This window comes from Cotesia glomerata, linkage group LG1, assembly GCF_020080835.1.
Source record: "Cotesia glomerata isolate CgM1 linkage group LG1, MPM_Cglom_v2.3, whole genome shotgun sequence".
Taxonomy (NCBI): Eukaryota; Metazoa; Arthropoda; class Insecta; order Hymenoptera; family Braconidae; genus Cotesia; species Cotesia glomerata.
The window spans coordinates 16,544,794-16,565,728 of NC_058158.1; the positions used below are offsets into that span (position 1 = coordinate 16,544,794).

Below are 20,935 nucleotides of genomic sequence, written 5' to 3' on the forward strand. Positions count from 1 at the left end.
TAATCAGCTCTTAACCTTAAAAAGCCACGTCGATTGCCGCCATACCGGTCAAAATCGGTTGATTTGTTCGAGAGATATCGTGATTGAAACTTAGAATTTCTTCATGAGTCTTAAAAATTGCGTAGAATCCTGCCAACTGTGTAAAAATCGCTTCATTCATTCATGAGTGCGGTTTGAAAATTCAACAAATAGTGTTCTATGAAACTTCTATCAGACTTTTGAGCTCAAGACCTCAAAAGCATAGCAAAGGTATCGTTTTGAGCTCGAAGAGCTCAAAACAACACACAGATTGTATTTTTGAGTTCGAAAAGCTCAAAAAATCGGCCATGTATTAACGGAATTAGCGGGAAGTTGCAGGGACGGCCTTTAGGGTCAACCGTTTTCCTAATTTTTTTCTACTTTTTAACTTCCTGCTAAGAAAATTGAAAATTTTCAAAAATCTGGAAGTTTTTGGTTTTACCTCGTTTTTCGAAAATCGAGTTCTCATCAGATCTTGACGTTTTGAGGTCCTAGAAAGCTTCCTTAAATGTTTTCGCGATGATGTCCGTATGTATGTATGTATAAATGTGTATGTGTGTGTGTGTGTGTGTGTGTGTGTGTGTGTGTGTGTGTGTTTTTGTAGGGGGAATCCTTTTTACGGATTCTAGGCATAGCTGTTTGGCCTGGATATGTGGCGACTCGACGCAGCGTCATACTAGCTCGACACTAACGCCCCTACCCACTAAACCCTAAACCCCTTTTCCTTCTTTCCTCTAATCCCTCATGGAAACCGCCGTCAGGCATTACTTCGTGAAGGGAGGATCTAGCTACTGCTCTTCCTTCTGGTGGCCAAGGTGTTAACTACCTTCCTTCTATCTTCTGCTATTTGCTCTTTTTCTTTCGGTGGAACGCAAGTCTTTAAGGACTTCTGTTGCAAACGTGTTGGTAGCGTTCCAGGCAGCTTCTGATGACAACATTGCTTCTACTAGTGAATCTGGTTGCATTCTCTGGTTCAGGATCCTCTCCAGTTCTTCACGCTGTGGATCGAAACGAGGACATACAAAGAAGACGTGCTCCGCGTCTTCAGCAGCTCCTGGGCAGGACGGGCACTCCGAAGAGTCATCGTGCTTAAAGCGGTGTAGATACTCTCGAAAACACCCATGTCCCGACAACATCTGCGTAAGATAGTAATTGACCTCACCGTGATTCCGGTTAAGCCAAATGTCGACCCGAGGTATGAGACGGTGCGTCCACCTACCCTTCTCTGCAGCATCCCATTGTAGTTGCCATCGGCCTATGCTCTTTTGCCGTTCTTCAATTCTAAGTTCTTCCGGGCTCAGTGCAGTTGACCTTTTTCGTTGGTAAAGGGCCCGTCTTTCCTCTGCTAGAACTCTAAGAGGTAGGGTTCCAGCAATGACGCACACTGCTTCTTCTGATAGAGTGCGGAAGGCACTAGCTACTCGTAGGGCACTCTGTCGGTATATTGGTCCAGCTTTTCTCCATGATTCTTGGGTTTCCAGTGCATCAGCCCAAATGGATATTCCGTAAGTGAGCACTGATGTGACTACTGATGACAATAGTAGCCTCCTGCTCTGCATTGGGCCTCCGATGTTAGGCATCAGCCGTGCGAGACTAGCCCTCACTACTGACGCTTTGGCACTGACATGTTCCACCTGCTGTTTGAAGTTGAGTCGTGCATCCAGCATCACTCCCAGATAACGGATAAATGGTTGTGATGTGATTTCTCGGTCACCGACATTAATCTTAATTGTTTCAACTTCTTTTCGGCTGGTAATAAGCACTGCTTCGGTCTTCTGCTTGGCCAGTTGTAGGTTCACTGTATCCATCCACTGGTTGATCTTCTCAAAAGTGATGTCAAACAGATGTTGAATCTCGTCGAGGTGTTTGGCGACGATCACTGCGGCAACATCATCCGCATACGCTACCAGTTTGACACATCTTGGAAGCTTCAGTCTCAGCAGCCCGTCATACATGATATTCCACAGAAGTGGACCAAGAACAGATCCCTGTGGCACACCACCGGTTATATCATACTCTTTTGGACCATTCTTTGTATCGTATTTCAGCACTCTATCTGTAAAATAGCTAATCACTAGTCTGCGAAGATATGTTGGCACGTTCTTCTCGTCGAGAGCTTGCATGATGCAGTCCCAATTAGCGGAATTGAAAGCATTTTTGATGTCCAAGGCAGCCACCAGGCAGTACTTCTTCGTTCCACCCTTCCATCTAGTTCCTGCGATTGCCTCTTTGGCCGTATTAACAACCAGGTTGATCGCGTCCAGGGTTGATCGTCCTTTCCGGAATCCATACTGGTTGTCTGCCAAGAGTGGGTCGACTACTGCATCTATTCGCTGATGGATGATACGCTCAAATATCTTACCCGCCGTATCTAGCATGCAGAGTGGTCGGTAAGATGACGGTTCTTCTGGCGGTTTCTTTCCTTTAGGTAAAAGTACTAACCGTTGCTGTTTCCACTTACGAGGAAAAGTCCCCTCCTTGAGGCATGCGTTGTAAGCGTCTAGAAATAATGTTGGTGCTGCCTTTATGATGGTTTTCAAGGCTATATTAGGGATTCCGTCCAATCCCGGCGCTTTATTATTTCCTACCCGATTACAGGCCTCCAACAATTCTTCTTCAGTGACAGGTGGAATGTCGTCCAGTTCATCTTGCGTTGACTGATAATTGAGACTGTGTTGCTGTGGAAACAGCGCAGTGACGATTTTCTGAAGGAGTTGGGGACACGTAGGTGACGGCATTTGTTGTTTCTTCAGGTGCGTCATGACCACCTTATACGGCCGACCCCACACGTCTTTGTCGACCTCGTATATGAGCTCTTTCCAGCATCTTCTTTTGCTCTCTTTTATGGCCTTATTAAGTTCACGACGAGCTTTTTGTACTCTGCGATCAGCACTGCAGAGTAAGGTCGTTGATAGCCACGCTGTGATATTCTTCTCTTTCGATGACACTCTTTACGGAGGTTGCTGATATGATCATTCCACCAGTGTACCGCAGGTCTTGAATTCATAACACGTTTGCGAGGCATACTGGCATCACAAGCTTGTGTTACTCGCATCATCAGAGCCTTAGTATGTTCTTCTGCACATCCAGTCTCTATCGGATCACTATCGAGGGCTATTAGCAATACTTCTGGGTCAAGAGATTTCACCTTCCAACCGACGGTGTTAAATTGCTTGATAGGCCCCCGGAGGTTCTGGTCGTTTGACGTTTCCCAGAGTATCGCATGATGGTCACTGGCAGTGTAGATGTCCAGTACCTTCCAGTTAGTGTTACCTTTAGCAAGGTGTAGGTCGGCGTGTCACCACTGTTGAGCAAGACTACATCTAGTGTAGAAAGAGCTTCTAGCAGCTCTCTTCCTCGTGCATTAGTCTGCTTACTGCCCCAGTCCACTGCCCAGGCGTTAAAGTCCCCGGCTATCGCCACTGGATGATGTTGCTTCGCGTCCTCGGTCAGTCGATCCAAGAAGTCAGTAAACTCAGCAATTGAGAGGCTAGGTGGTGCGTAGCAGCTGTAAAAACGGATGCCATATACTGATTCTCCTACAAAGCCAGCAGTGCCATTGGTAGCTACACTCTGGAAAGGGAGCTTACCACAAGCCCAGATCACAGCTTTCGTGGTGATATCCGTCTCCCAAGGTTGTCCAGCTAAATGTTTATATGGCTCCGATAAAAGCACAACGTCGAGCTTTAATTCCCGTACTGTCTGCATAAGCAGGTCATGCGCAGCTTCGCAGTGATTGATGTTAAGCTGCAGTATCCTCATGTTCGTTTATTTGTCAGCTTCTGGAGTGCTTCTTGGAAGACTGGACATCGGCCAGAACCAGACCGGTGAGCAGTGTCCTGAGAGCCAGGTTTTTCCGCACATAACGCACATTTCACTTTATTTTGGCATTGAGCAGCTTGATGACCTGTTTGCCCACATTTGATGCAAAGCCCAGATCGGTCGACTTCGCTTTTACATTGAGCAGTAGTGTGCCCAAAGTGCCAGCACTTATAGCATCGTAATGGTGTCTTAATTGCTCTGACACGGCAATTTACCCAGCCAATCCTTATTTTGCCTGTCTTTCCAAGTATCTTCTGCACTATTGCTGCTGGCAATCGTACCGAAGCAGTTTGAGTACCTCTGTAGGCCGGACGAATTTTAATGACATCTTCAGGTATTTCGTAGTCATTTCCAGCTGCCTCTTGTAAGGCCTTCCGGACATCGTCTTTAGTTGTTTCGTCGTCAATGTCCCGGATTTCAAGCTGTTCCTCTGGGCCTTGTGTGTGTGTGTGTGTGTGTGTGTGTGTGTGTGGCCGTATGTAAACCTCTCATAACTTTTAAACGGCTCGACACATTTTATCGCGGTTGGCGCAATTCGAAAGGGCTTGACTAAACTTAGATTTAAAAATCATTTGGACCGATTCGAGCCAGTAGATTTTGATAAATCTCAAAAAAACTACAAAAAAAATTTTTTGAAATGTGGTTTTTTTGGAATTACTTTGAAATGGCTTGACCGATCAATTCCAAAACTAATCAGCTCTGAAGGTCAAAAAACCGCGTTGATCGCCGCAAACTCGGTCAAAATCGGTTGATTCAGTCGTGAGTTATCATTGTCGAAAAAAACCGAAAAAAGTGTTTTTTCGAAATTACTTCGAAATTCCTGGCTTGCTCGATTCAAACTTAAAAATTTTTTATGGGGCTTAAAAAACTGCATTGAATGCCGCCAACAGCGTGAAAATCGGTTAATTTATTCAAAAGTTATTGCCATTTGAAAATTCAAAAAATTGTGTTTTATTAAACTGCTATGTGAGTTTTGAGCTCGAAGAGCGCAAAATGACACAAAAATTCTATTTTTGAGCTCGAAGAGCTTAAAAACTTAATGTGTAACTTCGAGCACTTAAGTACAAAATGAGCGGAAAGTTGCAGGAATGGCCTTTACAGTTGCCTTTAAAATAATGTAATTGCGGAAAGGCGGAGGATCAGGTTTTGGTCTTGATATCTCAATTAAAACCCGGAAATATCATTATTAATGTGAACTAGAAATTTATTTACACTAAATACAAGTTATATTTATTATGTTAGTTCGCGGATTGTTTAAATAAAACCGGATAACTAAAGCACTGCGTGAATAATAAAGCGATGCCGGTTCACACACCCGGTTGAACACAATGCCGGTACTGGAAAAGCGGTGAATTACTTCACAAATAACACAAATTATCTGTAACAAACTCAAGAATAATTAATACCAATTTATTAAAGCGGATTAATAATCAATTAAGCGAAAAAGCGGTATTTTAGAACACAAGCGAATTAATTTAGCGGGATAGCGTAGCGTTAGACTCAAAAGCGTTGTAGCGAAAGATTATAATAATGATAATGCGTCTTCTTTCTCGTCGACTTGGGGAAGAATGCTGATTGCGCATGTCTGCGGAGCGATCAGCCAATCACAGCTTCGAGACATGGCGTTATCGGTCAAGCTCAGTTTTGCGCAGGCGGTTAGTTTAAGCGGGAACTAGCGAATGACAGGTGCGGTTCGTGAAATTGGGAGTCCCCTAGGGGCGACTTGATCGCGGCTGACCCTGAACAACAGTCAACCGTCATCTTAATTTTTTTATCAGCCTTCAGTGTACACTCGGGTGCTTCAAAATAACGTTTTAATTTTTTTTTTAATTCTTACTCTCTCAAATGTTTTTTTTTTATGTAAAAAAAATCCATACCAAACATGAGCCCTATAGCTCAAATCTAAGGAGTCGCTATTTTTATTTTAGTTTCCCATTTAATGAACATTGGAAAAATTCTTTTTTGTTTTAAATTAAATTTACACATATAATTTACGCAATTTTTTCAAATAACGATTTTATATTTTTCAAGTAGAGTCTTTAAGCTTTACAAAACTCTAAGACAAAGTATGATTATCAAAGAGGTTGGCAATAGCCTAGTCGGCTCGGTGCCTGCTTTTCGAAAGAGTGGGACCCGGGTTCGATCCCGGCACGCACCAATATTTTTCAGTGATTATAGATAAAAATATGTGCGTTACGTTGCCAGCCTCTGAACGTGGCAGAGATAGCCGGGCGGCACACGTCTGACTTGAGCGATCACCCATTTTAAGCAACAACTTGAATGAGTGACCGCTCTAGTCAGCGTTGGCTAGTGCGAGGGATTTCTGTACACTAGGAGAAGGGGCTAATGCTTCAGTGGTCGATAAAGAAGAGTTTCTTATTAATCACTGTAGATTTAGCCCAGCTCCGACTGTACTATCATGGATTTTCTCTGTGGTTTCCCCATGATTCTGTTCCAACAGCCTGAGAGGCAAGGTGCAGGGTAAATACGGTACAGAAAGCACAAGTCGGACCACAGCCGCAAAAATAAAAGCAGGAAATTTGATAATAAAGCAGGAAATACAGGTTGAGGATATAAACAATTGTAAAATGTAACAGAGTTATTAAAATAACTGTACATCTGGAAACAATAAAAAAAAAAAAAAAAAAAAAAAGTATGATTATCGCTACAAAAAGACTAGATACAGCCATTTAAAAATGACTAAATTCCATAATTTAAAGAAAAAGTTGGCAATTGGGTCATTCCATGTCTTTTTTATTTAAGGACATGATCGCAAAGTCATCCTTAACGCATGATAAATTAAAAAAAAATTTGAAATTAATTCATTATTCAATATTTCTACGCGATTTATTTAATTTTTAATCCTCAAAATTACAATACTATGTATCTGCATAACTTTACCTTATTTGAAAGTTACAAAAAACGAAAAAAAAATTTTGTTTTGAAATTCATAAATTGATATTGTCTTGGTGCTCGTACTTCCTTAATTATCCGTTTTTATGTTGTCAGAAGGTGCATAGACATAATTTTTTAAAATATTGGTCTTACAGTTCTGGGAATCGAGACTTTTTTGTGGGAAATTTCCTCCTATTTTTGAATCTTTTGTTAAATTTAATAAATCTTCATTAGTTTTTGAGATATTTTCAAAAAACTGAATCCCCTTTTTTTCAGTTAATTGTTGATAACTTTTGCAATTTTTACAAGCGGAACTTCATTTTTTTTAAAAAATCATCTAGATACCATTCCGAATCGAATGACAGCTCAATAATAATTTTCGGAGACTGCTGAAAAAAGTTAACCAAAAAGGCACTTGTTGGCTAGACTACAACTACCGTTTTGAGTTAAGAGCGCTACAGAATAATCCGTTAACGAATAAAAATGACAGAAAAAGATATATTTTATTAATTTTGAAGCATGAATAATCTTTAAGTCAATGAGACTTATGAATAAAAAATTACGAAAAAATTAATTTATCAATTTAATTTATTAATTAACATACTATAATTAATTAAAGCATAAAAACTATTTTTTTAGATCATAAATATTCCTAAAAAAATTGTATTAGTCAGTTCTTTTCGTTAAGAAGTAGTTTTATACGTGTCCATCGATAATTGAAAACAAAAATTATCGAACAAATTTTAATTAAATAAGCTATTTAAATAAAGCTGTTGATTCTTTAAATTCGACGAAAAATCATCTTTGTAGAGAATTTAATTTCCTACAAAACCATACCAAGGGTTTTTTTCATATTTGGTATATTGAATTTTCTGTAACCAAAAAATAAGTGAAAAAAAACTTTTTTTGGCGAAAATTCTTCTTTTTGCGAGCGCTAATTGAAAAATGAAGACAAAGCGCTCAAATTTTGACACAATTTTTCTTTCGTCTCTAAACGAAATTTTGATATGGGACCGAAAAAAAAAATCTTCGATTTATTTGGCACAGTCTAATGTATACATGAAATCGCAAAATGATTCTATGATATTGTTAAGGTACTTCGTTGCTTTAGAATTTATAATTTCTTTTAAATTAAAAAAATAATCGAAGTAAAATCAGAATTGAAAGCTTAAATTTTGATGGAATTATTTGTTTAGTATATGGAACTATATATTGCTGGAGGGCCTGGCTAACAATTTTTAAACATGACAAAACCAATAATTTTAGTGAAATTAAATTATTTTTTAAGTTTCTATTATTTTATCCGCAAAATACTATATATTAAAAGATTGTTAATCATTGGAGTAACATACTCTTAAATAGAAAAAGAGAATGTTTTATGGTAATCACAAAATACCCACTGGAGTAAAAAAAATATATAGAATTCTATATGATTCATATATAATTGTATATGAATTATATATACATCTATATGATTATAAATGAATTACATATGCCTTTATATAATTATATATGAATCATATATAATGCTATATAGTTTTTTTACTCGGGTATTCCTTTATATGAGTATATAAGACTACTGATGTGCTGATAAGGGTATGAGTATATCAGACTATATGAATCCATAGCAAATTATATCAACCCTGATCAGGGATTTTTTTTTCAAGTTTATCAAAGTATATATAAATTTATAAGGTTATATCAGGGCATATCAGTACCTATTAAGAAATAATGTAAAATTATATATGAGCATATCAAGCTATATCAAGTCTGATATAGACATCAAATTGATAAGGCTCAATCAGGCCTGATATGGCCAATTTTCATATCAGGCCATATCAGAACATATCAAAAATTAAATGTGGACATATCAGATCATATCAGGCCAGATATGAACATATCAAAAAATTTTATATGGCCTTATCAGCTCATATCAAGCCTGATTAGAATATTTTTTCACGGGTATGTGTAAATTCAACCCTTACCGGCCACACGGGGTAATTAGTTACCCCAGATTTAAAAAAAGTGAAATTAGAGGTCTTAAAACTCCAAATAAATACAATAAACGGCGTATGCCGTGAATCTGAAAAGTGATTTTTTTTGCAAAAAAGCCATTATTCCAAAATTTTGACTTATGTGACCAGTTGTTAGAACGCGAACTATTCATTAACCAAGTTTCAAACCATTAGAAATATTGACGAACTCGTAAACGATCATGTCACAATTAATTAAAAGTCTCAAAACATGTACAAATCTTGTCCAACCGAGTTTTTCAGCGTGGGGTTATGAGTTACCCCATGTGGCCGTTATGTGGCCTGGGTGAATTGTGGTCGGTAAGGGTTGATTTAAAATAAAAAAGAATTTTTCCCATGTTAATTAAATGGGAAACTAAAATAATAACAGCGACCCCTTAGAGTTGAGCTATAGGGCTTATGTTTAGGAGGATTTTTTTTTATGTCAAATAGAAACATTTGAGAGGGTAAGAGTTGAAGAAAAAATTAGGAGACAGTTGACCCTAATGACCATCCCTGCAACTTCCCGCTAACTCCGTTAATACCTGGCCGCTTTTTTTGAGCTCTTCAAGCTTAAAAATACAATCTGTGTGTTATTTTAAGCTTTCCGAGCTCAGAAAAATATCTTTTCTATGCTTTTGAGCTCTTTAAGTTTCACAGAAGTTTCATAAAAGTTTCGTAGAAGTTTCACAGAACACTTTTTTTTTAATTTTCAAACCGCAATAACTTTTGAATGAATGAACCGATTCTTACGCGGTTGGCAGCATTCTACGTAGTTTTTTAAGCCCCATGAAGAATTTCTAAGTTTTAATTGGTCAAACTAGAAATTTCGGAGTAACTCCGAAAGAACACTTTTTTCGGTTTTCTTTCGTTCACGATATCTCTCGCACGAATCAACCGATTTTGACCGGATTGGCAGCGATTAACGTGGTTTTTTAAGGTTGAGAGCTAGTTAGTTTTTGAAATCGATCGGTAGAGCCGTTTGGAAGTCATCCCAAAAAAACCACTTCTAAAAAAATTTTTTTTCCTATTTTTTTGAGATTTCACCTAATTTCTCAAAATCTATCGGTCCGAACCGGTTTAAATTAACAGGAAATCTAATTTTATTGAAGCACTTTCGAATGGCACCATTCGCGATGAAATATTAATTTGACTGAAAATTAACATCGATAAGTTAATGAATAAATTTATATCTGCTTATAAATATGAAAATAAATATTTTTAATTATTGTTGTCAGAAATAGTTTACTTTGCTCATACATGAGGCACCATCTATTAGACGTTTAAAGTAATTACTAGGCCTCTAGAGTAGTCTCTTACATTGTGACATACTCACTCTAGTATCCCAACTGTAAATGCCTCATCCCTGAATGTACTAAGTTTAAATATAAATAGTGTTGCTGGTCATATTGCTGAGTTTCTTGATTTAGTTGATAATACAAAACCTGACATTATTGTACTTGTAGAGACTTGGTTAAAGCCTTCACTTGATAACAATATTTTCTCGCTTGAAGATTACTTTATTATACGTAGAGATCGAATCTTAAAGCATACAGAAACTGATCGTTACATTCAAGGAGGTGGTATAGCTTGTCTCATACATAAATCTTTAAAAGCCAAAGTACTTCATATCTCAACTTCTGATCATCTAAATCAGCCGGAATTTTTGATTGTCGATGTAACTTTAATTTCTGGGACTCACCTTTTATTATCATGCATCTATCGAAGACCTAAAGGACTCTTTCTCAATGAGTTCTTTGATATTTATTCCAGACTTGCATCAAACTATAATAACATTATTATCGCTGGTGATTTAAATTGCAACTTGTTGGAAGATACCTACACTTCGAACCATCTAAAGAATTTCATAGTTGAATCGTCACTTCATTGTGTACCCTTTGGTACTACTTTTCACAAAAACAATTGTGATTCCTGGTTAGACGTCATTTTACTGGATAATGAAACCAAGTCATCCTCGTTTATGAAGTCTGAGTTTCCATTTATTGATGGTCATGACTACTTACTCTGCCAATACAGATTGGATAGCTTAAAACCTCTTCCAAAGAGATTAACCTACAGAAACTTTAAAAACTGTGATCATCTGGCCTTATCAATGTCGCTGATGGATGCGTTGAAAATTGACAATTTTGTGCTTGAAAATTCTAATCCTGATGGACTACTGAGTATTTTTAAAGCTGGGGTTTTGGACTCTCTAGATGTACATGCACCCTTACTTACAAGAAATGTGACGCGAGTGAGTAATCCATGGTTTACCAAAGAGTTAAAAATTAAGTGTCAGGAGCGCGATAAAATCTACAAAAAAGCAAAGAGATACAAGGATCCAAACTTGATTGCTCTCTTTAGATTAAAAAGAAAAGAATTGAAAATCCAGCTGAATCAAGCTCGTGAAGATTACCTCAAAACTGCTCTTTTAAATTTGCCTTATGGTTCGACTGTCTGGAGCAAACTCAAACATCTTGGCTTAATCAAATCAAAACCCTCGTCACCGCTTAATTTCTTTGATGCTTGCGAGTTGAATGAGTACTATGCAAACATAGTTAGGAAACATCAACCAAGTGATGCAAATTTCTTAGATAATTTACCTATTGACCATACAAAGAAGGTTGACTGCTCATTTCATTGGACAAAGATTGATATAGTTGATGTCACCAAGGCATTGCACCTTACACTATCCAAATCAAAAGGTAAAAGTCCTAATGGTCTTGATCTGAGATGGCTGAAAGATCATATCCCCCAAATCTCACTCTTTCTTACAGAATTATTTAATAGATCTCTTGATTGTTGTATCTTCCCTGATATTTGGAAGATTATCTATATAATACCATTAAATAAAATTACACCACCAAGGTCACCGTCAGACACCCGGCTGGTTGTAAATCTGTCGCATTTGGCTAAAGTCTTTGAAAGAATTATTGCTAATCAGGTGACAGCATATTTGGAAGATAATGAGCTATTTGATCCTTTTCAGTCTGGATTTAGAAAACATCACAGCACGCAAACAGCGTTATTGAAACTCACTAATGATATTCGACAGGCAATGGATAACAGCAAACTCACTGTATTAGTATTGTTTGACTTGAGCAAAGCTTTCGACTATGTTGATCCCAAAAATATACTGATTGCGCTATTTGAGCTTGGTTTCTCAATGGAAACAATAAATTGGTTCTTCTCTTACTTGTCAGGTCGATCTCAATCAATATTAAACGATCTTGGGACTCCAATTCAACTACTCAAAACGTCATCTGGTGTTCCACAGGGATCTGTTCTGGGTCCAATCCTGTTTCTAATAGTCATGAATTCCGTGGCCCAACGGCTGGTATATTGCAAGCATGGTTTGTTTGCTGATGACAAATATATACACTCTCACTTCTTTTTCTATCAGCTACATGATGCTATCTGGAGGGTCAACTCGGATGCACAATCAGTCGCTGACTGGGCAAGAGACCATGGATTGGAAATCAACCTAGCTAAAACAAAGGCTATGATCTTGGGCTCTAATAGTAAGTTGAAAAAGCTTGAGGACTTGGATCTGCCACCAATAGAAGTAAATGGTGTCATAATACCCTACGTTAACTATACCAAGTGCTTAGGTATTCAGCTAAGCAGAAATCTGTCATGGAACTACCACGTCACTCAGATAGTTAGTAAAGTGAACTCAGCTCTGCATTGTCTCAAAGTAAGGAAAATATCTTTTCAACTCCTATAAGGAAATTACTAGTATCAGCAACCATCTTACCACTCGTTGACTATTGTTCCGTTGTATTGGTCGACTCAACTTCTGATAACAATTTAAAACTACAACGTGCGATTAAATGCTCTATCAGATTTATTTTTAATCTCAAAAAAGATGAGCACATTACACCTTTCAGACGTGAGCTGGGATGGCTGTCTGTAAAGTATCGCCGAATGTACTACATGAGCTGTTATTTTTACAAGTTACTTCAAGTTGAAAAGCCCAAGTACTTACGAGAGCTATTCATTGAAGACATTGATGTTAGACGTTCCAATAGACTAGCAGCTAAAAAACATACTTCCTTCAAGATACCTCATTTTGCTACCACCTATATGGAACACTCATTCTTGATCTCCGTGATTCGTCTGTGGGAAGAACTACCAGAAGAAATCGTAAACTCAAGTAGCAGTGAAGTCTTCAAAAATAAAGTTTTTGACTATTTGCTAAATTTAGACAGTTGATAAATTGAACAATTGATAGATTAAATTTGTTGATTACAGTACTTCTATACTAATTAAAAAATTTAAATTGAGATATTAGTCGAATCAGTTTAGAAAAGTTTAAAATGGTTAAAAGTTTTTGCAATATTATTTTAAAATTTAGGTTAAGAACTATGTACTTACATTTAATATTATTATTTTTAAAATGTAAATATTTTGTATTTAAATTGCCATTTGGCCTGTGCCTTGGCATAAATAAATTTATCAATCAATCAATCACTCTTGACTATAGCTCTGTACCGATCTCACGTACATCTAGAAGTTCTGTGTACAAGACATAATAAAGCTGCAACTACATATAGACGTATATATAATCAAAGTGTTATATTATTATTAGAATAGCCATCCTTCCTATTTTCCACAAATTATTATAAAAATTCCTTCAGGTTAAGGACCCATCACGCATAGGACGTGTTTTCTTATCTCGAAAGGGATTAGAAAAAGGATTGGCTTTGTGTAGTGCAACAAATTGTGCATAAAGAGTTTTTTTTTAAAAGGCTTAAGCTTTCTAAAATTTGAAGAAAATCAAATAAACTGGTAAGTTTTAGATTTTTTATCCTAAGAAGTGTATTTTGGATGCTAAATTTAGATGAAATCAAAACTAAAAGAAATTAAAGTTTAGAATATTTTTAATTTAAAAGAAGTTGAAATTTTAGAAGAAAATAAATTTAGATGAAATTAAATTTAAAAGAAATTAAAATTTAGAAGATTTTTAATTTAAAAGAAGTTAAAATTTTAGAAGAAAATAAATTTAGATGAATATTAAATTTAATAGAAATTAAATTTTAGAAGAATTTTAATTTAAAAGAAGTTGAAATTTAAAAAAAAAAAAAAAAAATTTAGATGAAATTGATTTTAAAAGAAATTAAAAAAAAATTATTTTTCTTTGTTGCTTGAGAAAAATTATTAAAAAAAAAAAAAAAAAAATTTTTTTGACTTGTGTATATTACATACACTAAGTCAAGTTTAAACTTGTTGAAGCCGCCCGGCTCGAGTAATATTATATAGCTATACACATTGTGTTAGTTCTATATATCATAGAACAAAAGCACGCTTGTCGCGTACAAGTTAGACGGTTTACGACTCTCAGATTCTGAGAATCGGATATCGATGTATATATTTTAGACGAAAAATAATATTGCTCTCAAGAAAATAAATAGAGTAATACAGTTGAGTAGTTGACTTGTTTAAGATATAGTTGGCATTGTAAGATTGATAATAATTATAGTTTAAAATTATAATTATTTTAAGATAAGAAGGAAATTTTATAAGTTTAAACTTGAAATAAATATTTACCGAAATAAATATTTATAAACTATATCTCGACATTAAATTTAGTTATTACGTAGTCTGTTTAAAAGACTGCAAATATATAAATAAAAATAATAACTAATTTAATAATTGTCTCAAAGTAAAGTCTGTAGTACAGCACTAAGTTTTGTTTCAATTTAATCGGTTGTTACTCTGGTGTGTGATTTGTATGTCGCACGTGTACGTACGGCCATCCCCAAACGTTTCAACGAGCTGTGCCGTTTGTCACGAGGTGGGAGGGAGTACGTGTGCCATGCTGTTGCATGCGGGGGTTACAGCTGATTTCACTTTTTATTTACAACTTGCAGTGCAGTTATGAATAGGGGTGAAATATCAGTCTCTGATAAGTTTGGTATGTTTCGAATTGTTCGTAATTAGAAGTTTACTGATATCTAGAAGATATGAACAAAGGAACAATGAATGAGCAGAACGATAAACATATGCTCGATAATAATGAGACTGAAGATACTCCATCTGAGACGTCAGACAAAAATTTAAAAACAGGTAATTTTGTTTTTAAATTTATTTTAGAAGTGGATCCATATTTTTAGAAGTTATCAATAGATGATACTTTAGAAGTTCTATAGATGTTTAGAAGTTCTATAGATGTTTAGAAGTTCTATAGATGTTTAGAAGTTTTATAGATGTTTAGAAGTTTTATAGATGTTTAGAAGTTTTATAGATGTTTAGAAGTTCTGTAGATGTTTAGAAGTTTTATAGATGATTAGAAGTTACGTTTATTTAATTAATCGTAAAATAAAATCCAAACTAAAAATAAAATTATTTTATTTATAAAGGGCCTGGAGTATCTGAAAGCCCAGCAATGTCGACAACTACTCCTTCAATTACAACGCAGTCAAAAATTACTGCAAGTTAGACGAGTACACCAACGACTCAGTCAATTGCTGCTTTTCAGACGAGTACACCAACAACTCTGTCAAGCACCTTTGAAAATTCACCGATTTTCACAACAACTCAATCGAGTGGCAGCAGTGGTAGTACCCCTACCACTGAACAGACTGTACAACAAGAACTACTACAGTTCCTTTGTAAACAGCGCGAAAACATCGAGCTTCAAAACAAAGGTTTTGAGGCAATGAAAACCTTGATGAGCCTAATTAATAAGACATCTGAAAATTTATTGGCTGCAGAACGGCTTCGAATGCAAGTTACTCGAGGTAATTTACTTAACAGCCGAGACCAGTGATTGCAGTTTCAATCGACTTAGCGAAACGAATGGAAATTTTGAAAAAACGTTTTTAGAGATAATAGATAATTTAATAAACTATTTCACCACAAAGCGTTTTTTTCGAAAATTTCATTCGTTTCGTGAAACCAATCGAAACTGCAATTGCTCTGCTGTTGGGAGTGCGACAGAAATAGTTCCGTTGAACTCCGTGAGAGCAAAGCGAGAAAAAGATGGTCTCGCCTCTTAACTTGATCACTTTTCTAGACGAAAGTTCAACTCATACGGGTGCTGGAATAAATGCTCAATCCAGCCCGCAAGATATTAACATAGAAGTAACTAAGGCTCTTAATGCTTCGATTACTGCTTTGAAAAGTACATTAGAGTCAAACAAAAATTATTAGGTACCAAGAAAGTATACTCTTAATTCAGATAGTGACATCAACATTTGGATGGATAAACTTAAATCTGAATTATCATCAAAAGATCTATTAGATGTTATTGACCCAACGGTCATTGGTCCTGATAATTTAGATGTACAAACAATTACAAAAAAAAAGCAAACAGTAAGAGAAATCATTACTAGCCATTTAGATGATAAATACTATAAGAGGGTTCTCACTATAACAGACCCTATTGTGGTAATATCAAGTCTAAAAGAAGCTAAGAGGGTCGAAAATAATGTCACTCACACTTCTGTTAGAACGAAGCTGTACGGCATGAGACTGAAACCAAAAGAGAGTATTGATGAGTTCTGGAATAAATTCGACAACACCTTTGTTGAATACGAGAGCTGTGATAACGCAGTACCTCTGACAGATGAAGAGAAACGGTCAGCTTTTTACCAAGCTGTCAGTAAAGTAATTCCAGAAGCCCGAACTGCTGATTTATTGCATAGGCAATTTAAAGGCAGATCGATGACTCTGGTTGAGTTGAGGTCTCATTCGCTGCAGCTGGAAGCTGAGAAGAAGTCAGAAACTTCTCAAGAACAAGACGCGTGTGCAAACCAAGCAAAACGGTTTAAATCACACCATGACAACTGTTATAGATGCAATAAGACGGGTCACTACGTCAAAAAGTGTCCTTTAGCAGCAACTAGTGAATTGTACTGTTATATTTGTAAAGTGATCACTGATCACAATACAAATTCTTGTCCAAAAAATGAGGACAGTCAAAATTCAGGCAGGTCTGACTACAGACGTGGTCGTGGTCGTGATAGAAGTAGAGGTAGAGGTGCTTTTAGAAGAGGTACGTTCTTCAAAGGAGGTTTTGGTGGTAAATCCAAAGAATACACCAAATCCAAGTCGAAGACGTTCAAAAAGCAAGCAGCCCCACCAAAGGATGGAGATAAAAAGAAACCACAAGCACGACAAGCAGGTATGAATTTTGAAAATATAAATAATGTAGATAATATAACGTTTATTGTGGACTCAGGCGCAACTGAGCATATAATTAACAAGAGTTTGATTTTATGTAATTTTAAACATTGCACAGACGAGGTAATTAAAAGTGCAAATAAAAATAAGTCAGCTGACATAGTAATAGATGGAGTCGGTGACCTTTACTTAAAATCAAATCTTAGCAAAATAAAATTAACGAACGTATTATCTGCAGAAAATATCGCAAATAATTTAATTTTTCTTAGACGATTTGTAGATGCTGGATTAGGAATATTTTTAGATGATAAAAAATTAGAAATATTCGATAAAGAAACAGGTGAAATATGTTTAACAGGAAAGTATGTTAAACCTAACTGGCTTGTTACCTTCGAGGTAAAATATGCTGAGGAGGTTAATAGGCCAGATTACACAACGTACTCTTGTACTGCTGAAATTATTTCTCCAAATGAATTTTCCGAACAATCTCAGACGGTACCTGTTGATTTAAATTTGCAAAAGATGGAGGGAGATTTAGATGTTTCCTCTCATAAACCAACATCATCTGAGCTTGGGAGGGAGAGTAAGAAGAAAAGTCTTTTGGAGAAAGATATAAGTAATATAGAAGCAGAAATCACAGATTTTTTATTAGATGAACAAACTTTAAATAGAAGAATTTTAGATTTTAATTCAGCTGATGCTCTAGAAGAATTTAATAATATTAAAAGTGCTGAAAATAATATACAACAATTAAAAATAATAAAAATAGATGAAAGTATGTTATGGCACATAAGACTAGGTCATCCAAGCTTGAATTATCTAAAAGAACTTAAAAAAGACCATTCGGCAGCCGAAATGGAAGTAGATTTCATCATGAATAGAAAAAAATATAACGAAGATTGTATACAGAACTAGGGCTTTTAACTTATATGCAATCGACAAAAATATATATCGACGGACAAATACTAAAACCAGTGCAATAGCAAATTTCATAATTGGCATAGGGGAATGGGGCATAATTTTAAGACTACACATATGACATGGTACTCACATTAAAGCTTATTTAAAGAGCTTTCGGATGCAATTTACAGAATTGCAATAAGTTATCCCATTCAAAAGTTATTCGAGTTCGAAAGTGAAGAAATATGAATTTTTATGATTTTCAAAATTTTGAAATCCTGGTATTTCTAAATTACTTGACCGATTAAGCTCATCTTCGAACTTGACTTTGGTATTTATCTGTAGAATAAGTATGTTGAGTTTGGTAGAGATCCGTTGTAAATTGGCGACGCTATCGTCCTGACAAGCCGCGTTATATCCCATATATATATATAAATAAATAAATATATATATATATATATATATATATATATATATATATATATATATATATATAAATACATACATACATAAACTTTTGAACCATATGCATTTTCTGAATTCGCTTGACGAGCTGAGTCGAAATATAGCAAAATTTTTCAAAAGTTCCGTCATGAGGACCAATGCAATAGTTAGATTTCTATGAAATCTACTAAAAATCTGAGCAGTCGTTGTGTAATGTAAACTTTAAAGAAAATATTTCACATTGTGAAACCTGTATTCTAGCTAAGATGGAAAAATTACCCTTTAAAGAATCTAGACTAATAGCAGATAGACCGTTACACACAATTCATGTGGACACTATGGGACAATTTAAAATAAATTCGTTCCCAGATGCTTACAATTACATTATTGTGTTTTTAGATGATTTTTCTAGATTTGCAAAAATTTATTATATTAAAAATAAAAATGAAGCTACTAGTTGTTTAGAAAGCTTCATAAACACAACTAGAAATTTATTAGGTAAAAATGATAAAGTGTGCTATATCAGAACTAAATGTAATTATATCAGATATAAATGTTAAATATAGATGTTGAATTTAGATGTTAAATATAGATGTTGATTTTAGATGTTAAATATAGATGTTATATAGAAGATTTAAACTAATAAGTTTAATCACATGATTAATTAATATTTACAGAAGTTAATATTCAATCTTAGCAGAGTGCGCAGCGGAGAAAAACAAAGAAGTTCAAGGACCTTGTTCTTAATTGGAACTACAGATAAAGACTACCTTTCTTTATTAATATTTAATATTAGATGTGTTCATGATCATTAATCGATTTCAGATGTAATTTTTGAAATTATATGTTATTCATTATATTTAAAATATGTATGTGCAAAGGGAGGGAGTGTCAGAAATAGTTTACTTTGCTCATACATGAGGCACCATCTATTAGACATTTAAAGTAATTACTAGGCCTCTAGAGTAGTCTCTTACATTGTGACATACTCACTCTTGACTATAGCTCTGTACCGATCTCACGTACATCTAGAAGTTCTGTGTACAAGACATCATAAAGCTGCAACTACATATAGACGTTTATATAATTAAAGTGTTATATTATTACTAGAATAGCCATCCTTCCTATTTTCCACAAATTATTATAAAAATTCCTTCAATTGTTGTTAAGAAATTCATCACAAATTAATTAGTATTATAGAATATATTTATTATTATTCATTTTATTAAGAATTAACCTAAATCGATTATTTTTTATAATAATTTAACGATATCGTAAAATTTTAGAGAAGATACATCAGACACAATTTATGATTTTAATTTTAATCATTAAAATCAGCATAATCATTTAACAATATCAACTGAATAAATTTATGTAATATTTAGCTGTGTTATGATATTATGGAGTTCATCTCTTATGATCATTACAATACACATTAGCTATTTCAGTTATCAATGATTTAGCTATTCTTTCTCAAAAAAAGTATGATTATAAATTCCTACTGTCACAACAATCAATCGATAAAATTTGAAATCAAAATGTATTTGCTTAACATTGTATAGAATATTAGTATTCAGTAACTTTCTACTTTTATTCTAATCATTCCTCTGAATTTAGTTGACAACCAAATTTGTTATTAAAATTTCTTTATTTTGACATTTATTATGGTAACGGTAACCGTGGTAACGATAACCATGGTAACGGTAACCATGGTAACGGTAACCATAGCAACGGTAACCATAGCTACGGTAACCATAGCAACGGTAACTATAGCAACGATACCCATAGTAACGGTAACTATAGCAACGGATCATTTCTCTTATGAGCGGGGGTCAATAAGTGAAAATCCATTTCCGATAGGAATTCCGTAGTATCCCGCCTTATCACTCATCTACGGTGAAAAAGGATTACCTATGACAAATTTTAAATAAATCGGTCCAATAGTTTCGGAGATCTAGTGATGAGTCAGTGGTATTTCGCTTATATGTGTATAGAAGATAGATTAGTATTTAGTAACTTTCTACTTTTATTCTAATCATTCCTCGGAATTTAGTTGACAACCGAATGTGTTATTAGAATTTCTTTATTTTGACAGTTATTATAGCAAGGTTAACCATAGTAATGGTAACGGTAACCATGGTAACGGAAACCATGGTAACGGTAACCATGGCAACGTAACCATGGCAACGTAACCATGGCAACGGTAACCATGGCAACAGTAACCATGGCAACAGTAACCATGGCAACAGTAACCATGGCAACAGTAACCATGGCAACAGTTACCATGACAACGGTAACCATGGCAACGATAACCATTGCAACGGTAACCATGGCAACGGTTACCATGGCAACGGTAACGATGGAAACGATTACCATGGCAACGGTTGATTAGCGTGAGTGGTTGTGGGGGGGGGGGAGGGGTAGGGTGAAGTTGAGTTCTATAATTGATGGGTGCCACTGATGGTTTCTTAGATTGGAGAATCAAAATATTTTCCTTAAAAAAAAAGAGAGAGAGAGTTACATTTTGGCCTACCCTTATATATATATTTATATATATATATATATATATATATATATATATATATATATATATATATATATATATATATATATATACTAGCTGTTACCCGCCCGGTGCGCTGAGCACTTGAAATTATATTTAGAATTGAATAGAATTTTATTTTTAGATCTAGATTTGAAATTTAATTGAAATATTG

General features: G+C 35.2%; 2 protein-coding genes across 2 annotated transcripts in view; both read left to right on the top strand.

Annotated features, from left to right (window-relative positions):
• The window catches only part of LOC123275345 (patj homolog), a gene marked incomplete in the record, with an annotated part of 555,954 nt that overhangs the window by 158,173 nt on the left and 376,846 nt on the right, over nucleotides 1-20,935 (top strand).
• Nucleotides 15,907-19,021, top strand: LOC123275350. The gene is made up of 2 exons (XM_044743433.1): nucleotides 15,907-16,875; nucleotides 18,896-19,021. Exons 1-2 carry the CDS (start codon nucleotides 15,951-15,953, stop codon nucleotides 18,913-18,915), a joined length of 945 nt encoding a protein of 314 aa, XP_044599368.1. The 5' UTR covers nucleotides 15,907-15,950; the 3' UTR covers nucleotides 18,916-19,021.